The sequence below is a fragment of the Schistocerca piceifrons genome, chromosome 5, assembly GCF_021461385.2.
Source record: "Schistocerca piceifrons isolate TAMUIC-IGC-003096 chromosome 5, iqSchPice1.1, whole genome shotgun sequence".
Classification (NCBI taxonomy): domain Eukaryota; kingdom Metazoa; phylum Arthropoda; class Insecta; order Orthoptera; family Acrididae; genus Schistocerca; species Schistocerca piceifrons.
Genome location: NC_060142.1, coordinates 431,343,645 through 431,364,296, shown reverse-complemented (window position 1 = coordinate 431,364,296; position 20,652 = coordinate 431,343,645). Strand labels below are relative to the sequence as shown.

The window sequence follows — 20,652 nt, the reverse complement described above, 5'->3', positions numbered from 1 at the left end:
GTCCGAAAACAAAGGAAGTAGGTTACGATAGACTTGTTCACCCACTGCTTGAATACTGCTCACCGGTGTGGGATCCGTACCAGATATGGCTGACAGAAGAGATAGAGAAGATCCAACGGAGAGCAGCGCGCTTCGTTAATGGATCATTTAGCAATCTCGAAAGCGTTATGGAGATGGTAGATAAACTCCAGTGGAAGATTCTGCAGGAGAGACGCTCAGTAGCTCGGTACGGGTTTTGTTGAAGTTTCGAGAACATTCCTTCACCGAGGAGTCAAGCAGTCTATTGCTCCCTCCTACGCATATCTCGCGAATAGATCGTGAGGATAAAATCAGAGACATTAGAGACCACACAGAGGCATATCGAAAATCTTACTTTCCGCGATCAATACGGGACTGGAACAGAAGGGAGAACCGATAGAGGTACTAAAGGTACCCTCCGCCACATAGCGTCAGGTGGCTTGGGGGGTATGGATGTAGATGTAGATGTAGATGATGGGACATCAGCAAATAACTACCATGAGACTAGAGGCATCAGTAGACGGAAAAATTGTAGAGGAAGACAGAGATCTGAATGCACAAAACAAGTAAATAACGTTGGGTGCAAGTTCAACTGTATACAGGTTGACGCAGGAAATGATATTAGGGCCGGGCACATCCAACCAGTCATTTAAAATGTACAGAGACAGTGTTTCAAGAGAGCCCTCCCTAATGCAAGCGCCACCGCTCACAGGCGCCGCCTGGGATACCTGCCCGCTTGACAGGCCTGTGATATCGCGTGGCCTCAGTTGTAGACGGTCCTTAAAGTGTGCACCTTGTACCTCCTATCAGAAACAACATCAGAATCTTGGTGCCATAGAAAAGACAAACAAAGGCTGTAGCAGTTCATCATGCAGTCTGCATGCCTTGCTGTGCAAGTAAGAAGAAATTAAAATTCGATGCTAGTGCATGGCATTTAAGGAAAACCGTCACACACAGGTCGTTATTTATACTGGGGGATCCCGTGACAATGTGATTCATCTTCAGGTATGATGGAGAAAGATAAAGGTATCAATCCGATATAAGGGCTTCTGGTCCGGAAATGACGGAATGGAAAATTATAAGCGAAAATCGTTCTCCGGCATGGAATACAAATAACGGTACTGTTGTTGCTTAGACTGCAGGTTAGGTAACTTTCAGAGGTTGCTCGATGGACCAAAACAAGAAAAAAATGTTCAGTAAACACGGGTACTAAAATGCATGCTTTAAGAACTATGATCAGTTGTTCAGTAGAAGACATGTGTTTCACAGTACCGAAGATGAGAGCCCGTGTTTACTAGAGGCTTTTTCTTGGATTGTTTCATACTATTGCGTTTGAAAGTTGCGTAGCTTACAGACTTAGCAACTGCAGTACTCGTACACGTATTCCACTGTCAGAGGTATCAGAATGACTGCTGCTTACACTTTTCGAATCGATGATTTCTGGACCAATGACACTTACCCTAAATTGATTCATTTCCCCTTCTCCATCATCGCTGAAATCTTGTATCATCATCAGGGAATCACACTGTTTATGAAATGTGATGTCTACCCATCGAAATTTTCTGTTTTGGTTTCTTCAAAAATTTATTGCTTGAAACAGATTCTCTTACGAAACTTTCGTTGTAGCTTCTTACATCCTTTGAAGACATTGAGGAAACATTTCGTTTAATTCAGAATATTCTATCACATTCCTATTATTGTTTATTTGAAACTCTAGCCCTCATTTCTATAATAAACTTTTTCCATTACTACAATGCTTATTTTTTTTAAAATTCACGCATTCCGTTCATAAAACGCACAGTATAGTGTAACACATTTGATTATCACCCGAAAACGTATCAAGCAAAACCTTCTTTCATCGACTGTTCGCTACCAATACTGAAGTCAGTGTTTAACACTGAAGAAATGAATGTTTACATCAACGGTCAAACGTTGGCTGTTGTGTATTGAATGACTCTGTGGACAGCTTAGGAACTGCTGTTTGCAGCACGAACTCCAGTTTCCGAATTTCACAACTGCTGATCTGCAGAAATGCTGGAAGCAAATTTTTTTTTTCTACCTCAGTTTAATTTACTTCAGTTACGTAAAATTACCACGTACAAAGGTGTTAGGCCATTCTCTGCCTGACCTGACCTTCGATCTAGTGTAGTAAGAAATGTGATTCATCCGACCAGACGCCACGGTTGGTTCGATGTCGATGATTCTGAGCCCACTGAAGTCGCGAATGGCAACGTCTTTGGCTCAATAAGTGAACACCCCGGGATCATCTGCTGTGGAGTCCAATGCTGAGCAATGTGAGTGAATGGTGTGCTTTGTCTCAGATCTGTAACACATCGCCGTTCATCCTGCTATACAAGCTACCAAACCTTCGACCTCGGAATTTTGTGATGAGGTGTGGATATTCAACCCTTAGCCTCCTATTTGTGATTTCACGTTTCATCAACCACTTTCCATAGACATTCACGATAGTAGCACGCGAACAACACCAGCTTCGCCGCCGTTCCCGAGATGCTCACGGTATTTTCTTTCGCCGTTGTCCGTGGATTTCCCATTTGCGGGACATATCGTCGGTATAATATGCTCCCCATTCGTCTTTGTTCCGGTTAAATTCACTCCTTACGGCGTTACGTGCCAGCAATGTCATGAGACTACATTCAGTCGGACTGTGGGGAATGGTCGTAACTGGAGTCCAGATTACCACGCACATGCATGTTGCATGCATGTTTGCATGTTTTGACTATTGCGGGATAAACACCTGTTTCGAAGATATTATTATTGTAACTGCAAAAATTTAGACGTTTATAACGAGTGCTGTATAATTTTTCTGGTCTCAGTGCGTACATTGCAATAATTTTCATAACAGCACATCCTATTGATTTTTTCCATATTAATTACGCCATAAGTGCAGAGCATGAGTAATTTTGCGAATTATCTACAGTCTGTGAACCCTATAATGAGCTCAAGGGCCCTATTTCAGCTCGGTAGATGTCGGTAGAATGTACTTCGAGCCAGAAAATTTAAACGAAACAAAATTGCCAAGTGCGAGTAACACTCGCGCACTGAGGGTCCCGTACAAAATAAATTACACAGATCAAAAAAAGTTTTGCATCACCCCGATTCCCATAACTCCTGAAGATAGGCATTGACTGTGGATATTGTATCACAGACACAGTTCCTTTGACTGTTCAGAGATGTAAACAACCATGCATGAGCAGCGCCTATTAAACGGAGGGGGTCCGACAGTCGATCGGTTCCAGTCATTCCACCAGGAGGGACGTACACGGATCGTGTTGTCTGTAGTTCAGCCATGCTTAGACGGTCAATACCGCGGTTTGATCACGTCCGCTTTGTTACTTCGTGCCAGGAAGGGCTCTCAACAAGGGACGTGTCCAGGCCTCTCGGAGTGAACCAAAGCGTTGTTGTTCGGACATGGAGGAGATACAGAGAGGCAGGAACTGTCGATGACATGCCTCGCTCAGGCCGCCCAACAGCTACTACTGCAGTGGATGACCGCTACCTACGGATTATGGCTCGGAGCAACCCTGGCATCAACGTGACCATGTTGAATAATGCTTTTCGTGCAGCCTCAGGACGTCGTGTTACGACTCAAACTGTGCGCAATAGGCTGCATGATGTGCAACTTCACTCCCGACGTCCATGGCAAGGTCCATCTTTCCAACCACGACACCATGCAGCGCGGTACAGAAGGGATCAACAACATGCCGAATGGACCGCTCAGGATTGGCATCACGTTCTCTTCACCGATGAGTGTCGTATATGCCTTCGACCAGACAATCTTATGAGACGTGTTTTGAGGCAACCCGGTCAGGCTGAACGCCTTAGACACACTGTCCAGAGAGTGGAGCAAGGTGGAGGTTCCCTGCTGTTTTGGGGTGGCATTATGTGGGGCCGACGTACGCGCTGGTGGTCATGGAAGGCACCGTAACGGCTGTACGATAGGTGAATGCCATCCTCCGATCGATAGTGCAACCATCTCGGCAGATTAATGGCGAGGCATTCGTCTTCATGGACGACAATTCACGCCCCCATCGTTCACATCTTGTGTGATTCCTTCAGGATATCGACGTCGCTCGACTAGAGTAGCCAGCATGGTCTCCAGACATGAACCCTATCGAGATTGAAAAGGATTGTTTATGGACGACGTGACCAACAAGCCATTTTGAGGGATCTACGCCGAATCGCTGTTGAGAAGTCGGACAGTTTGGACCAACAATACCTTGATGAACTTTTGGTTGGTATGCCATGACGAACACAGGCATGCATCTATGCAAGAGGACGTGCTACCGGTATGTACAGCAATCTGGACCACTACCTCTGAAGGTCTCGCTGTATGGTGGTACAACATGTAATGTGTAGTTTTCATAAGCTATAAAAAGGGCAGAAATGATGGTTACGTTGATCTCTATTCCAATTTTCTGTACAGTTCGGGAACTTTCGGAACCGAGGTGATGTAAAATTCTTTTTGATATGTGTATGTATGTATATAGTTCATTCATCCTGGGAATCGAGAATCTCAAAGATTTTTGCCAGTTACCGACATAGCTACTGGCAAGATAAAGGTCCCATGAATTCGCAAACCCTGTTAATATGTTTACAGTAATTCCTCACTTTGTCCTGGACATCCAAAAGAAGGGCACTTCAGTTTGACGTAGAGAGAGAAGATTTAATAAAACACTTTTTGTTTACTTACTACAACCTACGTTTTACGTTTGCATGCAGCAATGTTCCTTTAGTATGCTTTTAACGGATATACAATATGTTCAAATAACAAAAGATATTTTTATGTCTTTTCGTTAGAATTTTAAGAAGTTTTAGATTTTTACTTAACTTGTGCTGTGACGCCTTTCTTCTTTCCGAATTTAGTGATTCTAGGTCAATGTGTGAGTTTACGAGTACCGAAAGTATGTGACATATATGAAGGAATCTTTTGATTGTATTGACTCAGAAGCTTGAAGTTTTTACACCAGTAAGAGACCATAGACTTTAGTGTATGACATAAATTTGAACTTGATACGCGAACCTATTCCAGAAAAATGAGTCTTAAAAAGACGGTCGAGAAAGACAGACGGATAAAAAATTACAAAAAGTATTTTTTATTATTATATCATTATAAATTAACAGTTTTGGGATTTTTCTTTACCTGTACCGTGAAACGTTGTTTCTCGCCAAATTTCATGATTGTAGGTGAACGGGAAGCGCATTAGAGGTTCTAATAGGTGAGTTTTAAAGTATTAAAATATTTGTAATAAACGGCCTTATCTTTTGACTGCATTGTCTTAGAAGCTTAAAATTTTTGCACCGCCAAGGGACCGCAGACTTTAGTATGTCATACAAATTTGAACGTGATTCGACAGACTGATGTAGAGTAATAAGGCCTTAACTAACGGACAGACAGACAGACAGAAGAAAATAACAAAAAATATTTTCTAGTGTTACATAATTAAAATTAGCATTTTTCGGATACTTTGTTTTACTTGTACTGTGGAACCTTGCTTCGTACAAAATTTCAAGATACTAGGTGAGCGGGAAGCACCCTATAGATTTCGATGAATGATATTTCGAGTATCAAAATATGTGACATGAATGGCCGTGGCTTTTTATTGCAGTGTTTAAGCGCTTTATACGTATTACACCTCCAGTGGACTATAGAACGTAATATGTGTCATAAATCTGAACTAGATACGTCTCCCCGTTCCCGAGAAAAAGGGTTCTTAACAGTGGGACAGGCAGACAGACGGACAGCAAAACTATAATAAAAGGGTTTTGTTTTTACTGATTGGGACACGGAAATCTAACACGGGTTGCCTTCTCGTTAAGTGATGCTGCTGCGTGTATCATGAAGGTCGGTAAAGTAATTAAAATATTTCATCCTTACCTAAAGCAGGTTACATTTTTCGCCTACGTGGTACATCGTGTACCTGAAAGAGTACGTCTCAAATATGACAATGTGAATACAGTGACATCCTCCACAAATAGACGCACAAAATACAGAGGTTTTATAATAATTCTGACAGAATTAATTAAGTGATATGCTCACTTTTTCCCTAGGTAGGTGTACTTGAAAGTACCTGTCCGCGTTGCCCTATTTAGATACATACTTCCAGTTTTAGCTTTGCCATCACAACCTGGATATACGCTGCCATCTTTTACTGTGATGATTTTGATGAAGTTGGTAAGAGGACGTATAGTCCCTTAAACTGATTTAAGTTAATACCCATCTGCTTCATTCTACTGAAAAGCCTTTAGTGGCTGCTTATTATTGTTTCATCATGTTTTTTGTTTTGGGTCATACACACTTTGGAAGCCACTATTACAGCTTGCATTAAAGACGAAGAAGTAGCATTCAGGGAATCAGATTTGAAGCAAGACCTGCTTTACATAAAATCAAATTCTGTTTATTTCCTGGGGCAATAATGAAGTTGGAAGCCGGATGTAACTGGTGAAATCTCTGATAGTTATTGAAAAGACTGGGAAATCTTTGCAATCAGCGTATCGAGAGTTGTGTGTGACAGCAAAAGATAAGATCAACAAAATTATCGTATTAAATCCTGTATCTTAGTTTATGAAGGTGATAAAAAAATATTTTGTGATGAAAATGTAAAAGACTTTCAGCTCGATTTGACTTTGTCCGAAATTTCTTCTCTTATGGGTATGCACCTGTCACTTCTCATGACGTAGAAAGAACACTTTCGTGTACAGTTATATTCTGGATGGAAAACGTGTAATGACCGAATCATGAAAGGTTGACAAAAAAGAGAAAAAATCTCTAAATATTAATATTGGATGTAAGCCCGGTATCAACGCGGGATTAGCCGAGTGATCTAGGGCGGTACCGTCATACACTGTGCGGCTGGTCCCGGCGGAGGTTCGAGTCCTCCCCAGGGCATGGGTGTGTGTGTTCGTCCTTAGGATAATTTAGGTTAAGTAGTGTGTAAGCTTAGGGACTGATGACCTAAGCAGTTAAGTCCCATAAGATTTCACACACATCTGAACATTTTTTGTAAGCCCTGTAACTTAGGCAAAAGCGTACAGTCCAAACAGCCGTCGTCAGTCCATTAAGAAGTCATACGCATTGAGAAAGGCTGATTTCTCACTGATTGTAAGTCCGAGGTAAAAGATGAAAGTTATGTCCCATCTGTAAGCAAACAGCCCCAAATGCCGTATGTAGAAGCCCTCAGACGCCAAGCAAGGAGAGATCGAGACTTCAACAGTTCAACGATCAGAAGAGTTTCAGCCTACAGCGGATCCCATGCGAGTGAGTATTATCTTCAGTACAGCTTACACTCTAAGAAGAACTTGCAAAGCTTGTCAGTTGTGAAAAACATTCTTGGACTTCCTGCCGCATCAGTTCAGGGTAAAATATCGATTTCCACAATCGTCATCGTCAGGAGCAACGGATGATAATGGTCGTGGAAATCTTCGATAGCGGAAGTTTTACCACGAACTGACGCGGCAAGCAGTCCGAGAATGTTTTATACAACAACACCGTCGCGAAAGACTTCGTTCTCAAATTTTATCTGTACTTATCTCTAGACTGTAGTTATTGATTTCCATCGTACGTTTGCGTACCTGTGTACGTCACTGTCATTGTGAACAGTACTTGAAACCTACGGGTTCAACTACAACAATAGAACCTGGCACTTCCTTGATTTTTGGGAATTAGTACCCTACGTCACTGTGTGCCACGCGAATCTTAACAAAGTCGAAGGGGACGGACGCCATTTGCGCTGATAATTGATTGGAGAATCTAGTAAGCCTCGTCTATGTTTTACATTTACAGTAGCTATAAAATAATGTATGTGTTCTTCTGTATGGTCATTGCAAACACATGAAGAAGCAATGAAAAGCAGACGTGTAAAGCAACCGGAGTCTCATTTCACCATCATCACTGTATCTACTTCCTCATCCTAACATCCAGGTCTTTCTGTGTTGTCTCCAATCGCAAAGACCTGAAAAATCTCAGCTTGACCGCTTCGCCGTTTCGTTCCTGTACACTGCTGCTCGTGTACCAAGAAAAAGATGACCAAATACTCCGCGTCACCTGTGATATAAGTAAGTATTTTGCGATCCAAGTCATATTAGTCTTTTTAAGAAATTGTTGTGTAATGTTTTCGAAGGAAATAGAAATAGATGTACACTGACGGGGAAAAAATCGCAACACCAAGAAGGAGTTGAGCGACATAAACTAAAGTTGGTAGGCGTGTGTCCAAATCTGAAAGATGACGTCTGTTCAAATTTCACGCCAGTCGTATACGAGTGGCCGGTATGAGGATGCAAATCCGGTTTTCTTTAAATACGTGCTATAATTGTCGTAAGAGTTCATTACCATTGAGATAGGATGTGTTGAGTTGATCAAGAATGCCTGTGGGCGCACGGTCGCAAGAATACCAGGTTTCGGACGGCCACGTGGCACTACTGAGAGTGAAGACGATATTGTTCGGTGTATCACGCTGGCGCATCGCACAGCATCAGCAGCAGCAGTTTGAGCATTAATTGTCACCACAGTGACACAACGAACTGTTACAAATCGGTTACTTCAAGGACAGCTGCGAGCCAGACGCCCTATAGCGTGCATTCCACTGATCCCAAACCACCGCCAATTGCGACATCCGTGGTATGGAGCGAGAGCTCATTCGAGGGCAGGGAGGAGTTCTGTTATGTTTTCTGGTGGAAGCTGGTTCTAACTCGATGGGAATGATGGCCCTGTGTTGGTTAGAAGAAGGCCAGTTGAGGACCTGCATCCAACCTGTCTGCCTGCTAGACTCTCTGGACATATAACTGGAGTCATGGTCCGGGGTGCGATTTTGTGTGGCAGCAGGAGCACTCTCGTGGTTATCCCACGCACCCCCACTGCAGATTTGTAAGTCAGATTGGTGATTCGACCTGTTCTGCTGACATTCACGAACAGAATTCCAGGTGGTGCTTTCCAACAGGATAACGCTCGCCCACATACTACTGTTATAACCCATGAAAGGAGGGTATAAGATGAACATCAACAAAAGCAAAACGAGGATAATGGAATGTAGTCGAATTAAGTCTGGTGATGCTGAGGGAATTAGATTAGGAAATGAGACACTTAAAGTAGTAAAGGAGTTTTGCTATTTGGCGAGCAAAATAACTGATGATGGTCGAAGTAGAGAAAATGTAGACTGGCAATGGCAAGGAAAGCGTTTCTGAAGAAGAGAAATTCGTTAACATCGAGTATAGATTTTAAGTGTCAGGAAGTCGTTTCTGAAAGTATTTGTATGGAGTGTAGCCATGTATGGAAGTGAACATGGACAATAAATAGTTTGGACAAGAAGAGAAGAGAAGCTTTCGAAATGTGGTGCTACAGAAGAATGTTGAAGATTAGGTGGGTAGATCACGTAACTAATGAGGAGGTATTGAATAGGATTGGGGAGAAGTTTGTGGCACAACTTGACAAGAAGAAGGGATCGGTTGGTAGGACATGTCCTGAGGCTTCAAGGGATCACAAATGTAGCATTGGAGGGCAGCGTGGAGCGTAAAAATGGTAGAGGAAGACCAAGAGATGAATACACCAAGCAGATTCAGAAGGATGTAGGTTGCAGTAGGTACTGGGAGATGAAGGAGCTTGCACAGGATAGATTAGCATGGAGAGCTACATCAAACCAGTCTCAGGACTGAAGACCACAACAACAACAACCCAAGATGCTCTACAGAGTGTCGAGAAGTTGCCTTGGACTGCCCGGTCATCAAATGGTTCAAATGGCTCTGAGCACTATGAGACGTAACATCTTAGGTCATCAGTCCCCTAGAACTTAGAACTACTTAAGCGTAACAAACCTAAGGACATCACACACATCCATGCCCGAGGCAGAATTCGAACATGCGACCGTAGCAGTCGCGCGTTTCCAGACTGTAGCGCCTAGAACCGCTCGGCCACCGAGGCTGGCGTTCATCAAATCTGCCTCCAATGGAGCACATATGGGACATCATCGAACGACAACTTCAATGTCATCCGCAAATAGCATTAACCGTTCCTGTATTGACCGACCAAGTGCTACAGGCATGAAGCTCCATCCCACAAACTGACATGCGGCACATGTACAACTGAACGCATGCACGTTTGCGTGCTTGCTTCCAACATTAGCAATGACCTACCTCGTACTTACGATCTTGCAATGTTGATCACTTAAATATGTTACTTAAACAAATGTATTCCCGAAATTTTATTTCTTTACATTAAGGAAAGTCCACTGGACCTGACGGGATACCAATTCGATTCTACACAGAGTACGCGAAAGAACTTGCCCCCTTCTAACAGCCGTGTAACGCAAGTCTCTAGAGGAACGGAAGGTTCCAAATGATTGGAAAAGAGAACAGGTACTCCCAATCTTCAAGAAGGGTCGTCGAGCAGATGCGCAAAACTATAGACCTATATCTCTGACGTCGATCTGTTGTAGAATTTTAGAACATGTTTTTTGCTCGCGTATCATGTCGTTTCTGGAAACCCAGAATGTAATCTGTAGGAATCAACATGGGTTCCGGAAACAGCGATCGTGTGAGACCCAACTCGCTTTTTGTTCATGAGGCCTAGAAAATATTAGATACAGGCTCCCAGGTGGATGCCATTTTCCTTGACTTCCGGAAGGCGTTCGATACAGTTCCGCACTGTCGCCTGATAAACAAAGTAAGAGCCTACGGAATATCAGACCAGCTGTGTGGCCGGATTGAAGAGTTTTTAGCAAACAGAACACAACATGTTGTTCTCAATGGATTGACGTCTACAGACGTTAAAGTAACCTCTGGTTTGCCACAGGGGAGTGTTATGGGGCCATTGCTTTTCACAATATATATAAATGACCTAGTAGATAATGTCGGAAGTTCCATGCGGCTTTTCGCGGATGATGCTGTAGTATACAGAGAAGTTGCAGCATTAGAAAATTGCAGCGATATGCAGGAAGATCTGCAGCGGATAGGCACTTGGTGCAGGGAGTGGCAACTGACCCGTAACATAGACAAATGTATTGCGAATACATAGAAAGAAGGATCGTTTATTGTATGATTATATGATAGCGGAACAAACACTGTCAGCTGTTACTTCTGTAAAATATCTGGGAGCATGCGTGCGGAACGATTTGAAGTGGAATGATCATATAAAATTAATTGTTGGTAAGGCGGGTACCAGGTTGAGATTCATTTGGAGAGTCCTTAGAAAATGTAGTCCATCAACAAAGGAGGTGGCTTACAAAACACTCGTTCGACCTATGCTTGAGTATTGCTCATCAATGAGGGATCCGTGCCAGGTCGAGTTGACGGAGGAGATAGAGAAGATCCAAAGAAGAGCTGCGCGTTTCGTCACAGGGTTATTTGGTAAGCGTGATAGCGTTACGGAGATGTTTAGCATGGAGGACTCTGCAAGAGAGGCGCTCTGCATCGCGGTGTAGCTTGCTGTCCAGGTTTCTACATGAGGTATCGAATATATTGCTTCCCCCTGCATATACCTCCCGAGGAGATCACGAGTGTAAAATTAGAGAGATTCGAGCGCGCACGGAGGCTTTCCGGCAGTCGATCTTCACGCGAACCATACGCGACTGGAACAGGAGAGGCAGGTAATGAATGTGGCGCGTTAAGTGCCCTCCGCCACACACCGCTGGATGGCTTGCGGAGTACAAATGTAGATGTAGATTTATTTTTTTTTGCCGTACGACTTTTTTTCCAACTATATAGAACTGAATTTTAATATCGCATATTTTTGTTGTTTTACTACCTAATATTATGAGATTAACAATATGACACTACATGAATGAATGCACGTTTAAAGGTATAATGCTACATGAAAATTCGGGTTCTAATCATAGCGTTTCGGTTCAACAGTGTACGTGAAGCGCGTCTTTTAACCATCGTGGTATTATTGGATGAAAGAAAGATCACCTGTCGGGCCGGAAGGCGTGCGGCTCGTCCCAGATGGCGGGGTCCCTGTGCAGGAAGAGCGCGCAGACGACGGCGGAGCTGCCCGCGGGCAGCACCAGCGGGCCGTGGTCGTCGGTGGCCGGCAGCTGCACATCCGCTGTCAGCTCGCGCGACAGCAGCGGACTGGGCGGGAACAGCCGCAGCGTCTCGCGCACCACGCGCTCCTGCAGCGCCTCATCCCACGCCGCCTCCTCCTGGATCTGGTGGCAGCGCATAGTATTAATACAGAGGTCCCTCAGGGCGGCATAGTAGGACCAATACTGTTCCTGACATACAGGCTGTGTACAAAAATATGATGTATGTATTCACCAAAAACATATTAAATCAGCATCCAGGTGCCTCAGATTCTATACATGTAGGTCCTGTATGGTTTGCAAAGGAATCTTACGCCAGTCTTCCTCCGAAATAGCAGCAAGTTCAGGTAAGGATGACAGAGGTGATGCACAACGACCATGCACCATTCTCTCCAAAGTTCACCACAAACGATTGAGATCTGCTCCCAGAGAAGATGCGAAAATTTACCTACGAGTTCACAAAGCTCTCGTGGAGGATCGACATGCGTCGGCAGGGATTCTGTCGTCTGGGAACACGTCACCACCAACGGCGAACAAACAGCGTACCATGGGATGGGCCTGATGAACCAAAACGGTCATAGAATTCTTAGCAGAAAGGCGACCTTGCTGGGTGACGGTGGGGCCCGTCGAATACTACAATATGGCTGTCCAAATCATCAACGAACCGCCGCCGTGTTTCACTCTTTCGAGACGTAAACTCGGCCAGAAATTGGAAACAAATGTGAAACAAGACTAATTCGACTAAATGACTTTCTTCTATTGCTCCTTACTCCAGGTTTTAAGACTTCTGCACCTGTGACTTAGTGGATGATGTTTTCCCGCTTTACCACGATATGCCACAAATCTTCGATATAGTGCCCTTGAAACATTAAACACTTCTGCTATCTTCGTTATGGAAGCAACCACCATACGAGTGCCAACGATTTGCTCATGTTCAAAGCACTTAGCTCTGATACAATGCACTCACAACTATATAGAACAACGTTCTGAGCACGACTGACCCTTACAACAGTACTGAGGACACTTATACGAATTGTTCACCGTTAAATGCAACGGGACAACCTTCAGACTTCGCTAGCATATGCATTTATGTTGAAGCACACATTTCTCGCGCTGTTTCCCTAATTTTGTACAACTCTTGTACATCAATGACTTTCCCAATAGTGTTAATCATGGGAAAAAATCTCTTTGCAAATCACAGCAGTATTATAGTCACTGAGTGAACAAGTGAATTCCTTGTAGAAGAAGCTAATGAAACCTTCACGGTTATAGTCGGTCAATAAGCAATAAAAGGAGACTAAAAGAAAAGTTCCAGAATTTTCAGTTCGAAGAGAGAAAATGACACTGTTGAATGAAATGTATATGGCATTTCTATAGACTGCATAACAAATGGAAAATTGCTAGAGTTGACTGTCGATTCTCAGTTGAAGTTGTTTGGATACACGAAGATACTTGCAAACAATATCATCAACATGTTACTCTTTCAAAGTCCTATCAACAGCGTGTAACAACCAGCATCATTAGCTACATAATCTTCGTATGTACACTCAGTTCTTAGCTGTGGAATTCTTTTCTGGAGAACAAATGCATAAACTGGAATACAGTTTTCAGAGTGGACGAAAGGGCCGTAACAATAATAACCAAAAATACAATCGAACTGACTATAAAGTTATATAAAGTGCTGAAAATTTCAACTACACCATGCGAGTATATTTACCAAGTAAACATAAAAAATAACATTAATAATTACTGTACAAACAGCTGTGTCTATGTCCCTGCAACAAGATTTAGACTGAATTCACATTTACCAAGATAGAATAAACATAAAACTCAAAACAGCACTTTCTACGAAGACATAAAACTGTTCAGTAAATTGCGTAAGGAGATTAATGAGATTAGTAAACGAAACGTGTTTAAAAATGATATTAAAAAGCACCTATTAAGCAATACATTCTATGCAGTGAAGGATTACCTAGATAAGATGGAGTATAGGTTTGGTATAAAAATATAACACAAATAAATAATAATAATGAAAAACAAGCTGCGACGTAGTAGTGAATTGAACAGTGATCCGAATATAGAATAAATTTCCTTTACTTCACGTCTATGGTCACAAATTTTTTATCATGACCCACTATGGGTCCAGTATATTAGGACATGTTTTTATAAAACAGATCTGAAGATGGTCATTATAGATCGAAACCGGTAGTCTGATGACAAAAAAATACCACAGACGTAAAGTAAAGGAAATTTATAATAATGAAACATTTGTTATATAGCAGAAAATTTCCACACTATTATTTCCTTCTTTATTTTTTTCTGGAATAACGTATTTCAAGAACTTTGCAAGGAATAGTAATACGTTATCCTCTTTCTGAGGTTGACATCTCAAACATAATAGATGGTCGCTGACTCAGATTTTTAGGCTAATAAATGGGAAGTTGGGGCACATAAAAAGGAAATCAACATTGTCTCAATGCTATTGACGTCAGTTGATACTGTGTGCCCCGGCCGGTGTGGCCGAGCGGTTCTAGGTGTTTCAGTCCGGAACCACGCGACCGCTATGGTCGCAGGTTCCAATCCTGCCAATGGCATGGATGTGTGTGCTGTCCTTAGGTTAGTTAGGTTTAAGTAGATCTGAGTTCTAGGGGACTGATGACCGTAGATGTTAAGTCCCATAGTACTCAGAGCTATTTGATACTGTGTGTAGTGTAAAATTATGAAACAATGCGTTTATAGTGTGTATAGTAAGCGTGCAGTGACTGGGAGTGAGAAAAGAATGATCAATGTAGCATCAGCCTCTTAAATTACTAAATAACGTCTTTGTAAGACATTATTGTAGCATAGGGATGAACCTAACGATGTAGCACTGTTCTGAACAGATTGTCCTTATAATCGGATGGGTGTAGCACCAGCCTTCATCCAGTCTTTCTGATTTAGGTTAACCGTGGTTTCCCTAAATTTTTTCATCAAAGGCCTTGACGGTTTCTACTCTAAGGCAACGGTTGACTACCTGCCACAAACTGGTCAAGCTAGATATGTAAATATATAAATACCTATGTATAGGAATTATACTACTTTTGTTGTCCAATATAGTTGTAAAAGTGATTTACACATGAATGAAGATACCACTACTCCTACATACAGTATTTTATAACAGTGCCTGCCAGTGGCAGGGGAAGGATGGACGATTTATAGATGATGCATACCCACCATTGTTTGCTTTCCTGTATTTTGTCTATGGTTATATTTTGGGTACATTATGAATTAACCAGTATGCTCATAACACACTCTGTAATGAATATGAATATCGCGAACTAGTACAACGCAAACGTTTCACCGTAGACAGAACGCAAGTTCAAGATACAGGTGAATGAATGACATTAGCTGCCAGAGGGAGTTGCTTTAAATCAATGGCGAAAGTTCACAATTTGTGCCAGACTGGGATTCAAAACCAGATCTCCTGTTTACTAGGCACATCACTGCACCATCTGGATACAATAGTATTTGCAACTACACGGACTACCCTAGCACGCCTCCTGTCAGACACAAATTCTCAACTTATCCACACAATACTGATTAGTGTCCCTTGCCCATTATCTTCATTACTCGCGGCATTTCGCCAATTCCCGTAAGAGTTCGCGCGTGATGCGCATCGGCACAGAAGTCATCAATTGGTCGTCATCGCCTTGATTATACGTATGGCATCTGTTCTTTCGAATATGTCCGAAAAAAAACAGATATCACATACAGAACGCAAGTTGCCTCATCAACATCATCAGATTCGAAAAGAGGTCATCTCTAGTTCATTCAGACTCTGTTACTGACAACGGCCTATGGCTGAAGAATGGTATAATGGTAGTGTTTCAATCTGGGGCCAACTGCTACACGGCAACTGCCAGACGCCATGCTTCAGTCCACTGTGTAATAAAACAGTTTTTTGTGTCTTCTGAAAAATGTACTTTCTCAAATGTGATCCCTTTTTCAACTCACCGATTCATTTGCGTGTTGTAGTAAGGTATCAAGAAAGAAGCCGTTTCATTATTCATTGTTCTCATGCTTTGTTATAAGATGCAAAGAAACGTTACAATCCACAGAGAGACTGGAAGTAGGAGGATGGCTGGAAGTGCTGACAAAAATGAAAAACCAAAGTCTGTGTGACAATCAAGTACTAGTGATAGCTTGTTTTCTTCATCAGATCAAGAGAGTGAATGTATAATATGTAGTGATTCTATTAGAATATGAGGAAGTCAGGTGGATACTGTTGGCATCAGCAGTGATGCTATAATTCACGAGACCAGTAATGCTGGTGTTGGAACACAAGCAAGTTGCTCCGTATTGTTTACTCCACTAGCACTTGTGAACCTGAAGTTCCCACTGAAACTCTGTTACCTGTGTTACTAGTTGTATTCAAGCTGAACATTAGAATGTAATCCAAGTTCTACAAGTTAGTTCTGATCAGGACATAAATATGATTTTATTTCCACTCTCAGTTCAGATAAACAAACGAGGAGGGACTAGTACAAAGAACAAAAGGCTATCACAGATAGCTTAAGTGAATAAGTGGCGTGCAGGGGGCAAGTACATCAGAATTAAAAGAACAAATGCAAAATTTGGAAGATAAATTTCAATCTGTTGGGAAATATATTTTGGGTAAATTAAAGAAGCTCACAAATAAAATGAGGGGAGAGCTACAATTTGATTACGATGGGATACCCATTACTGTTAAGAACAAACTTGATGTTGTAGGGTAAAGACAGTTTAAGTTAAGGGAAGCAACGGAGGATCAGAATAAGTCATTGGACAGGGATTTAAATTGTTTATGAGAGTAACAGGCGAAAGGCATGACAGAAATTTCAAATAGGTTGGTTCAAATTAAGGAACAGGTAGCTAGTCATGAAACTATTTTACTCAGCCTTGTCGAAGCCTTAAAACTGTATGACAAAACGGAAATTTCAGGGAATAGGGAAGGGGTGCCGAAGGGTTTTACCAAGATTAATGAACATGGACTGCTGTAGTGCAGAGGTCTGTTAATGTTGACTGGAGTTCAGTGCTACCTGGTGCTGGTGATTCTGAGCCAGTTAGATCACTTCCATGCATTAAAGACGTACAGAATGAAAGAAATAGGAGGAGACAGCAATTAGGCCTTGATACAGAACAAAGAGTTTCTAAGACATAAAAACAACTTTTTGACAGTCTCAAGGAATAACTGCTATGTCAGAAAACAGGTGTCCAATGAAGACTATGACAGGTCAAGAAGATGAGCCTAAACCAGAATATAATTATGACACAAAACAGACTCATCATACTAGGAAACAATTTAGACGGGAAATGATGAATGGAGAAGAAATGCCCAGGATTCATTACAACCATTTACTATCAGTACACCAACCGAAGTCTTTCATTTTGTTCTTCCTCCCATTTGGCCTATTGGTCACAAAATTTAACTTCTTAGTGGATATTTAAAGAGTGGTCCTTCTTTGTCCGTGCACATTGGCTAGAAAATGAGATTTGTGTGTAGCATTTGATACTTATTCTTGTGTGTGTATTGGTCTGAAGGAAATCAAGGCCACGTCAAACATGGAGTACTCATGATGCAAAACTTGTCATTCTCATTTTATGAACCCAACACGTTTATTTCAAAATAAGCTTTTTAAAAATCAATTTCTATATAAACCATATAATCCCACTCAGTTGATTCAAATATGATTAATGAAGTTCTCTCATGACTGTAGCTAATTACTCTTGCAAGACATCGCAATAATGATCTCAAGGCATTTAAGAGTTTAGTGCAAGGGCTTGAGAATGGTATTGGGAAGTTATCCAACTGGAGCAGAGAAACAAATCTATTTCAATATCCAAATCCCAAACCGCAGCAGAATCATAATTATGAACATGAGCCTATTGATTCTCACAGAAATAGGCATGAAAATTGCAGTTGGAGGCAGTGAGGAATTTTCTGATCGAGGCAACAACGATAATGTTAGAAGAGGAAGAGGTTACTGGAACCAGAGGAAGTTTGGTAACAGTCATGGTAGTCACAAGAATGATAATGATACTATAGCCGCAGAAGTGTTAAATAATGGATCTGATCAGTTAAATATGCTAAGTTTTGGAGATGTGACGGAAGTATTGTCAAATGAGAAACAAGAAACTTTGAAGTAAGTGGTAAATCATTGGAAAAAGTGTAGAGGTGTAAACGCAAGGAGTGTTGAATTAAAAGTGAAGGACACAAGTTTTCAGCGAACGAAAGCAATCCTGAAACTGGAATTTGCGTCTGTACACCGAACAGTGTTGAACTTGAGTTAGAAGAAATTGAGTTTGATGAACAGAAAATCTGTGATTAAATTGTTATGTTATCAACCTGCAGTGAGTTGAAAGAACTCAAACAGCTGTCTAAAGTTTCTCAACCTAGCTGAGTTGTCACCTGTTCCAGAGTTTCTTAGAAGTGAGAATAATCCTCAAGCAGTTGTACTCGTGAAATGTTAAAAGGGTGTATGCTCTTTGCAAGAAATAGAAAATAAGGTTCGTTGCGTTGAGGAGGCAGATGAAACAGTTACGGAAGACTTACTAAGTGTCCAGAATGAGATTTTCACTCTGCGGTGGAGTGTGCGCTGATATGAAACTTCCTGGCAGATTAAAACTGTGTGCCGGACCGAGACGCGAACTCGGGAGTTCGAGACTTGGTCCGGCACACAGTTTTAATCTGGCAGGAAGTTTCACTTATTAAGTGTGTTGCGATCGCTACGGTCGCAGGTTCGAATCCCGCCTGGGGCGAGGATGTGTGTGATGTCCTTATGTTAGTTAGGTTTAATTAGTTCTATGTTCTAGGCGACTGATGACCTCAAAGTTAAGTCGGATAGTGCTTAGAGCCATTTGAACCATTTTGTGTTGCGATGTCATTCTTCAGTATTTTCGGAACATGTGGGTACTATTAAATGTTTTTCTTGTCAGTTTAAAGTCAAGGAGCATAGAAAATACTTTGGTAAGCCTTGTGCAATACCATCAATTTACAATGACGGAGTGGAAGCAGAAACTTAGATGATATTACAAGAGGCTGTCATAAAAGTGGCTGTTAGTTCGTATAACAATCCAGTATTGGTGGTATCAAACAAAGGTGATTCTTAGGTTTGCACTGGACTTTGAAAATATTAATACTACTTTATTTTTAAGTCATCAGTCTTCTAACTGATTTGATGTGGCCTGTAACGAATTACTCTCCTGTGTCAACCTCTTAATGTCAAAGTAGCACTTGCAACCTATGTCCTCCATTATTTGCTGGATGTATTCCAATCTTTGTCTTGATCTACAGTGTTTACTGTCTACAACTCCCTCCAGTACCATGAAAGATTTTCCCTGAGGACTTAACAGTTGTCTTACCATCATGTCCCTTCTTGTCGGTGTTTTCCATATATTCCTTTACTCGCTGATTCTGTGGAGAACCTTATCGTTCCTTGCCTTATCAGTCCATCTAATTTTCAACATCCTTCCGTATCACTACATCTTAGACACTTCGATCTTCTTCCATTCCGGTTTTCCCACAGCCTATGTTCCACTACAATGCTTTTCTCCAAACGTATATTCTCAGAATTTTCTTGCTCAAATTAAGGCTATGCTTGATACTAGTTCATTTCTCTTGGTCAGGAATGTGTTAATCTATTTTTATGTCCTGCTTGCTCCGTCTGTCATGAATTATTTTACTGCCTGTGTAACACAACATCATAACTTCATCTACTTGGTGATCACCAGTCCTGGTGTTAAGTTTCTCATTTCTACCACTTCTCATTATTTTTGTCTGTCTTCGATTTACTGTACTCATTAGGCTGTTCATTTCATTCAACAGATCCTGCAGTTTCTTAACTACCGCTTGCTAATACTTAATACTAACGTACACCAAACTGGTAGAACTTTAATGTTATATAAAAATTTACAGAAACTTCTGTCACCCACTAACGTTAAAGAAAATTACTGGCAGATTGAATGACACACAGTAACAATGAAAACAGCGTATAATTTGGCACTAGTACCGTGAAGAATACTGCCTTATCGTTGTATTGCTGTTGTTTGGCTAACCTCTGGGTGGAGGGCGAGCAGTTGGAGCGCGAAGCAGATGGCGGTGGCCGTGGTGTCCTGCCCGGCCAGCAGCAGCGTGGCGATCTCCTCCCGCAGCAGGCGCCGGTCTTGCGTCAGCTCCAGCAGCGCCTCCAGCGCCGAGCCCGGCAACCTGCGCAGCGCACCAACGGGCGTCGTGCTACAATAACACTGCGGCGAGTCGGCTCCAATACGGAGACACACTAGCAATTCGAAATATCGACATGAGTCAAGCGGGAGTAATCCGTACTACTATATAAAGACAAATCGTGGTTTAACCCTGTATACCAAAAACCTCGAGAAGTATTTGAGTGATTCACTTGAAATTTTTGCACGATGCACTAATAAACATTCGGACGGACTTAAGTCATATTTTTTATATATATAATAGAGAAGCGTTATTAGAAAAATCTCTCAAATGCGTGCTTGACCATCAGCTGCTTTAATTTTATATATTATTGACCGGGTGTTGATAGTCAACTTCCGAAAGTCTCGAATCTTTTTCACCAGTTTA

The 20,652-nt window shown here is 41.8% G+C and overlaps 1 protein-coding gene across 1 annotated transcript in view; it reads right to left on the bottom strand.

Moving 5' to 3' along the window:
• LOC124799061 (cytochrome P450 4C1-like) overlaps positions 1-20,652 on the bottom strand; it is a 151,069-nt gene that overhangs the window by 41,504 nt on the left and 88,913 nt on the right. Inside the window, exons 5-6 of the mRNA XM_047262599.1 lie at positions 20,121-20,271; positions 11,935-12,173 (exon numbers count right to left, since the gene is read on the bottom strand). Coding sequence (XP_047118555.1) covers positions 11,935-12,173; positions 20,121-20,271 — 390 coding nt within the window. The remainder of the gene's footprint in view (positions 1-11,934; positions 12,174-20,120; positions 20,272-20,652) is intronic.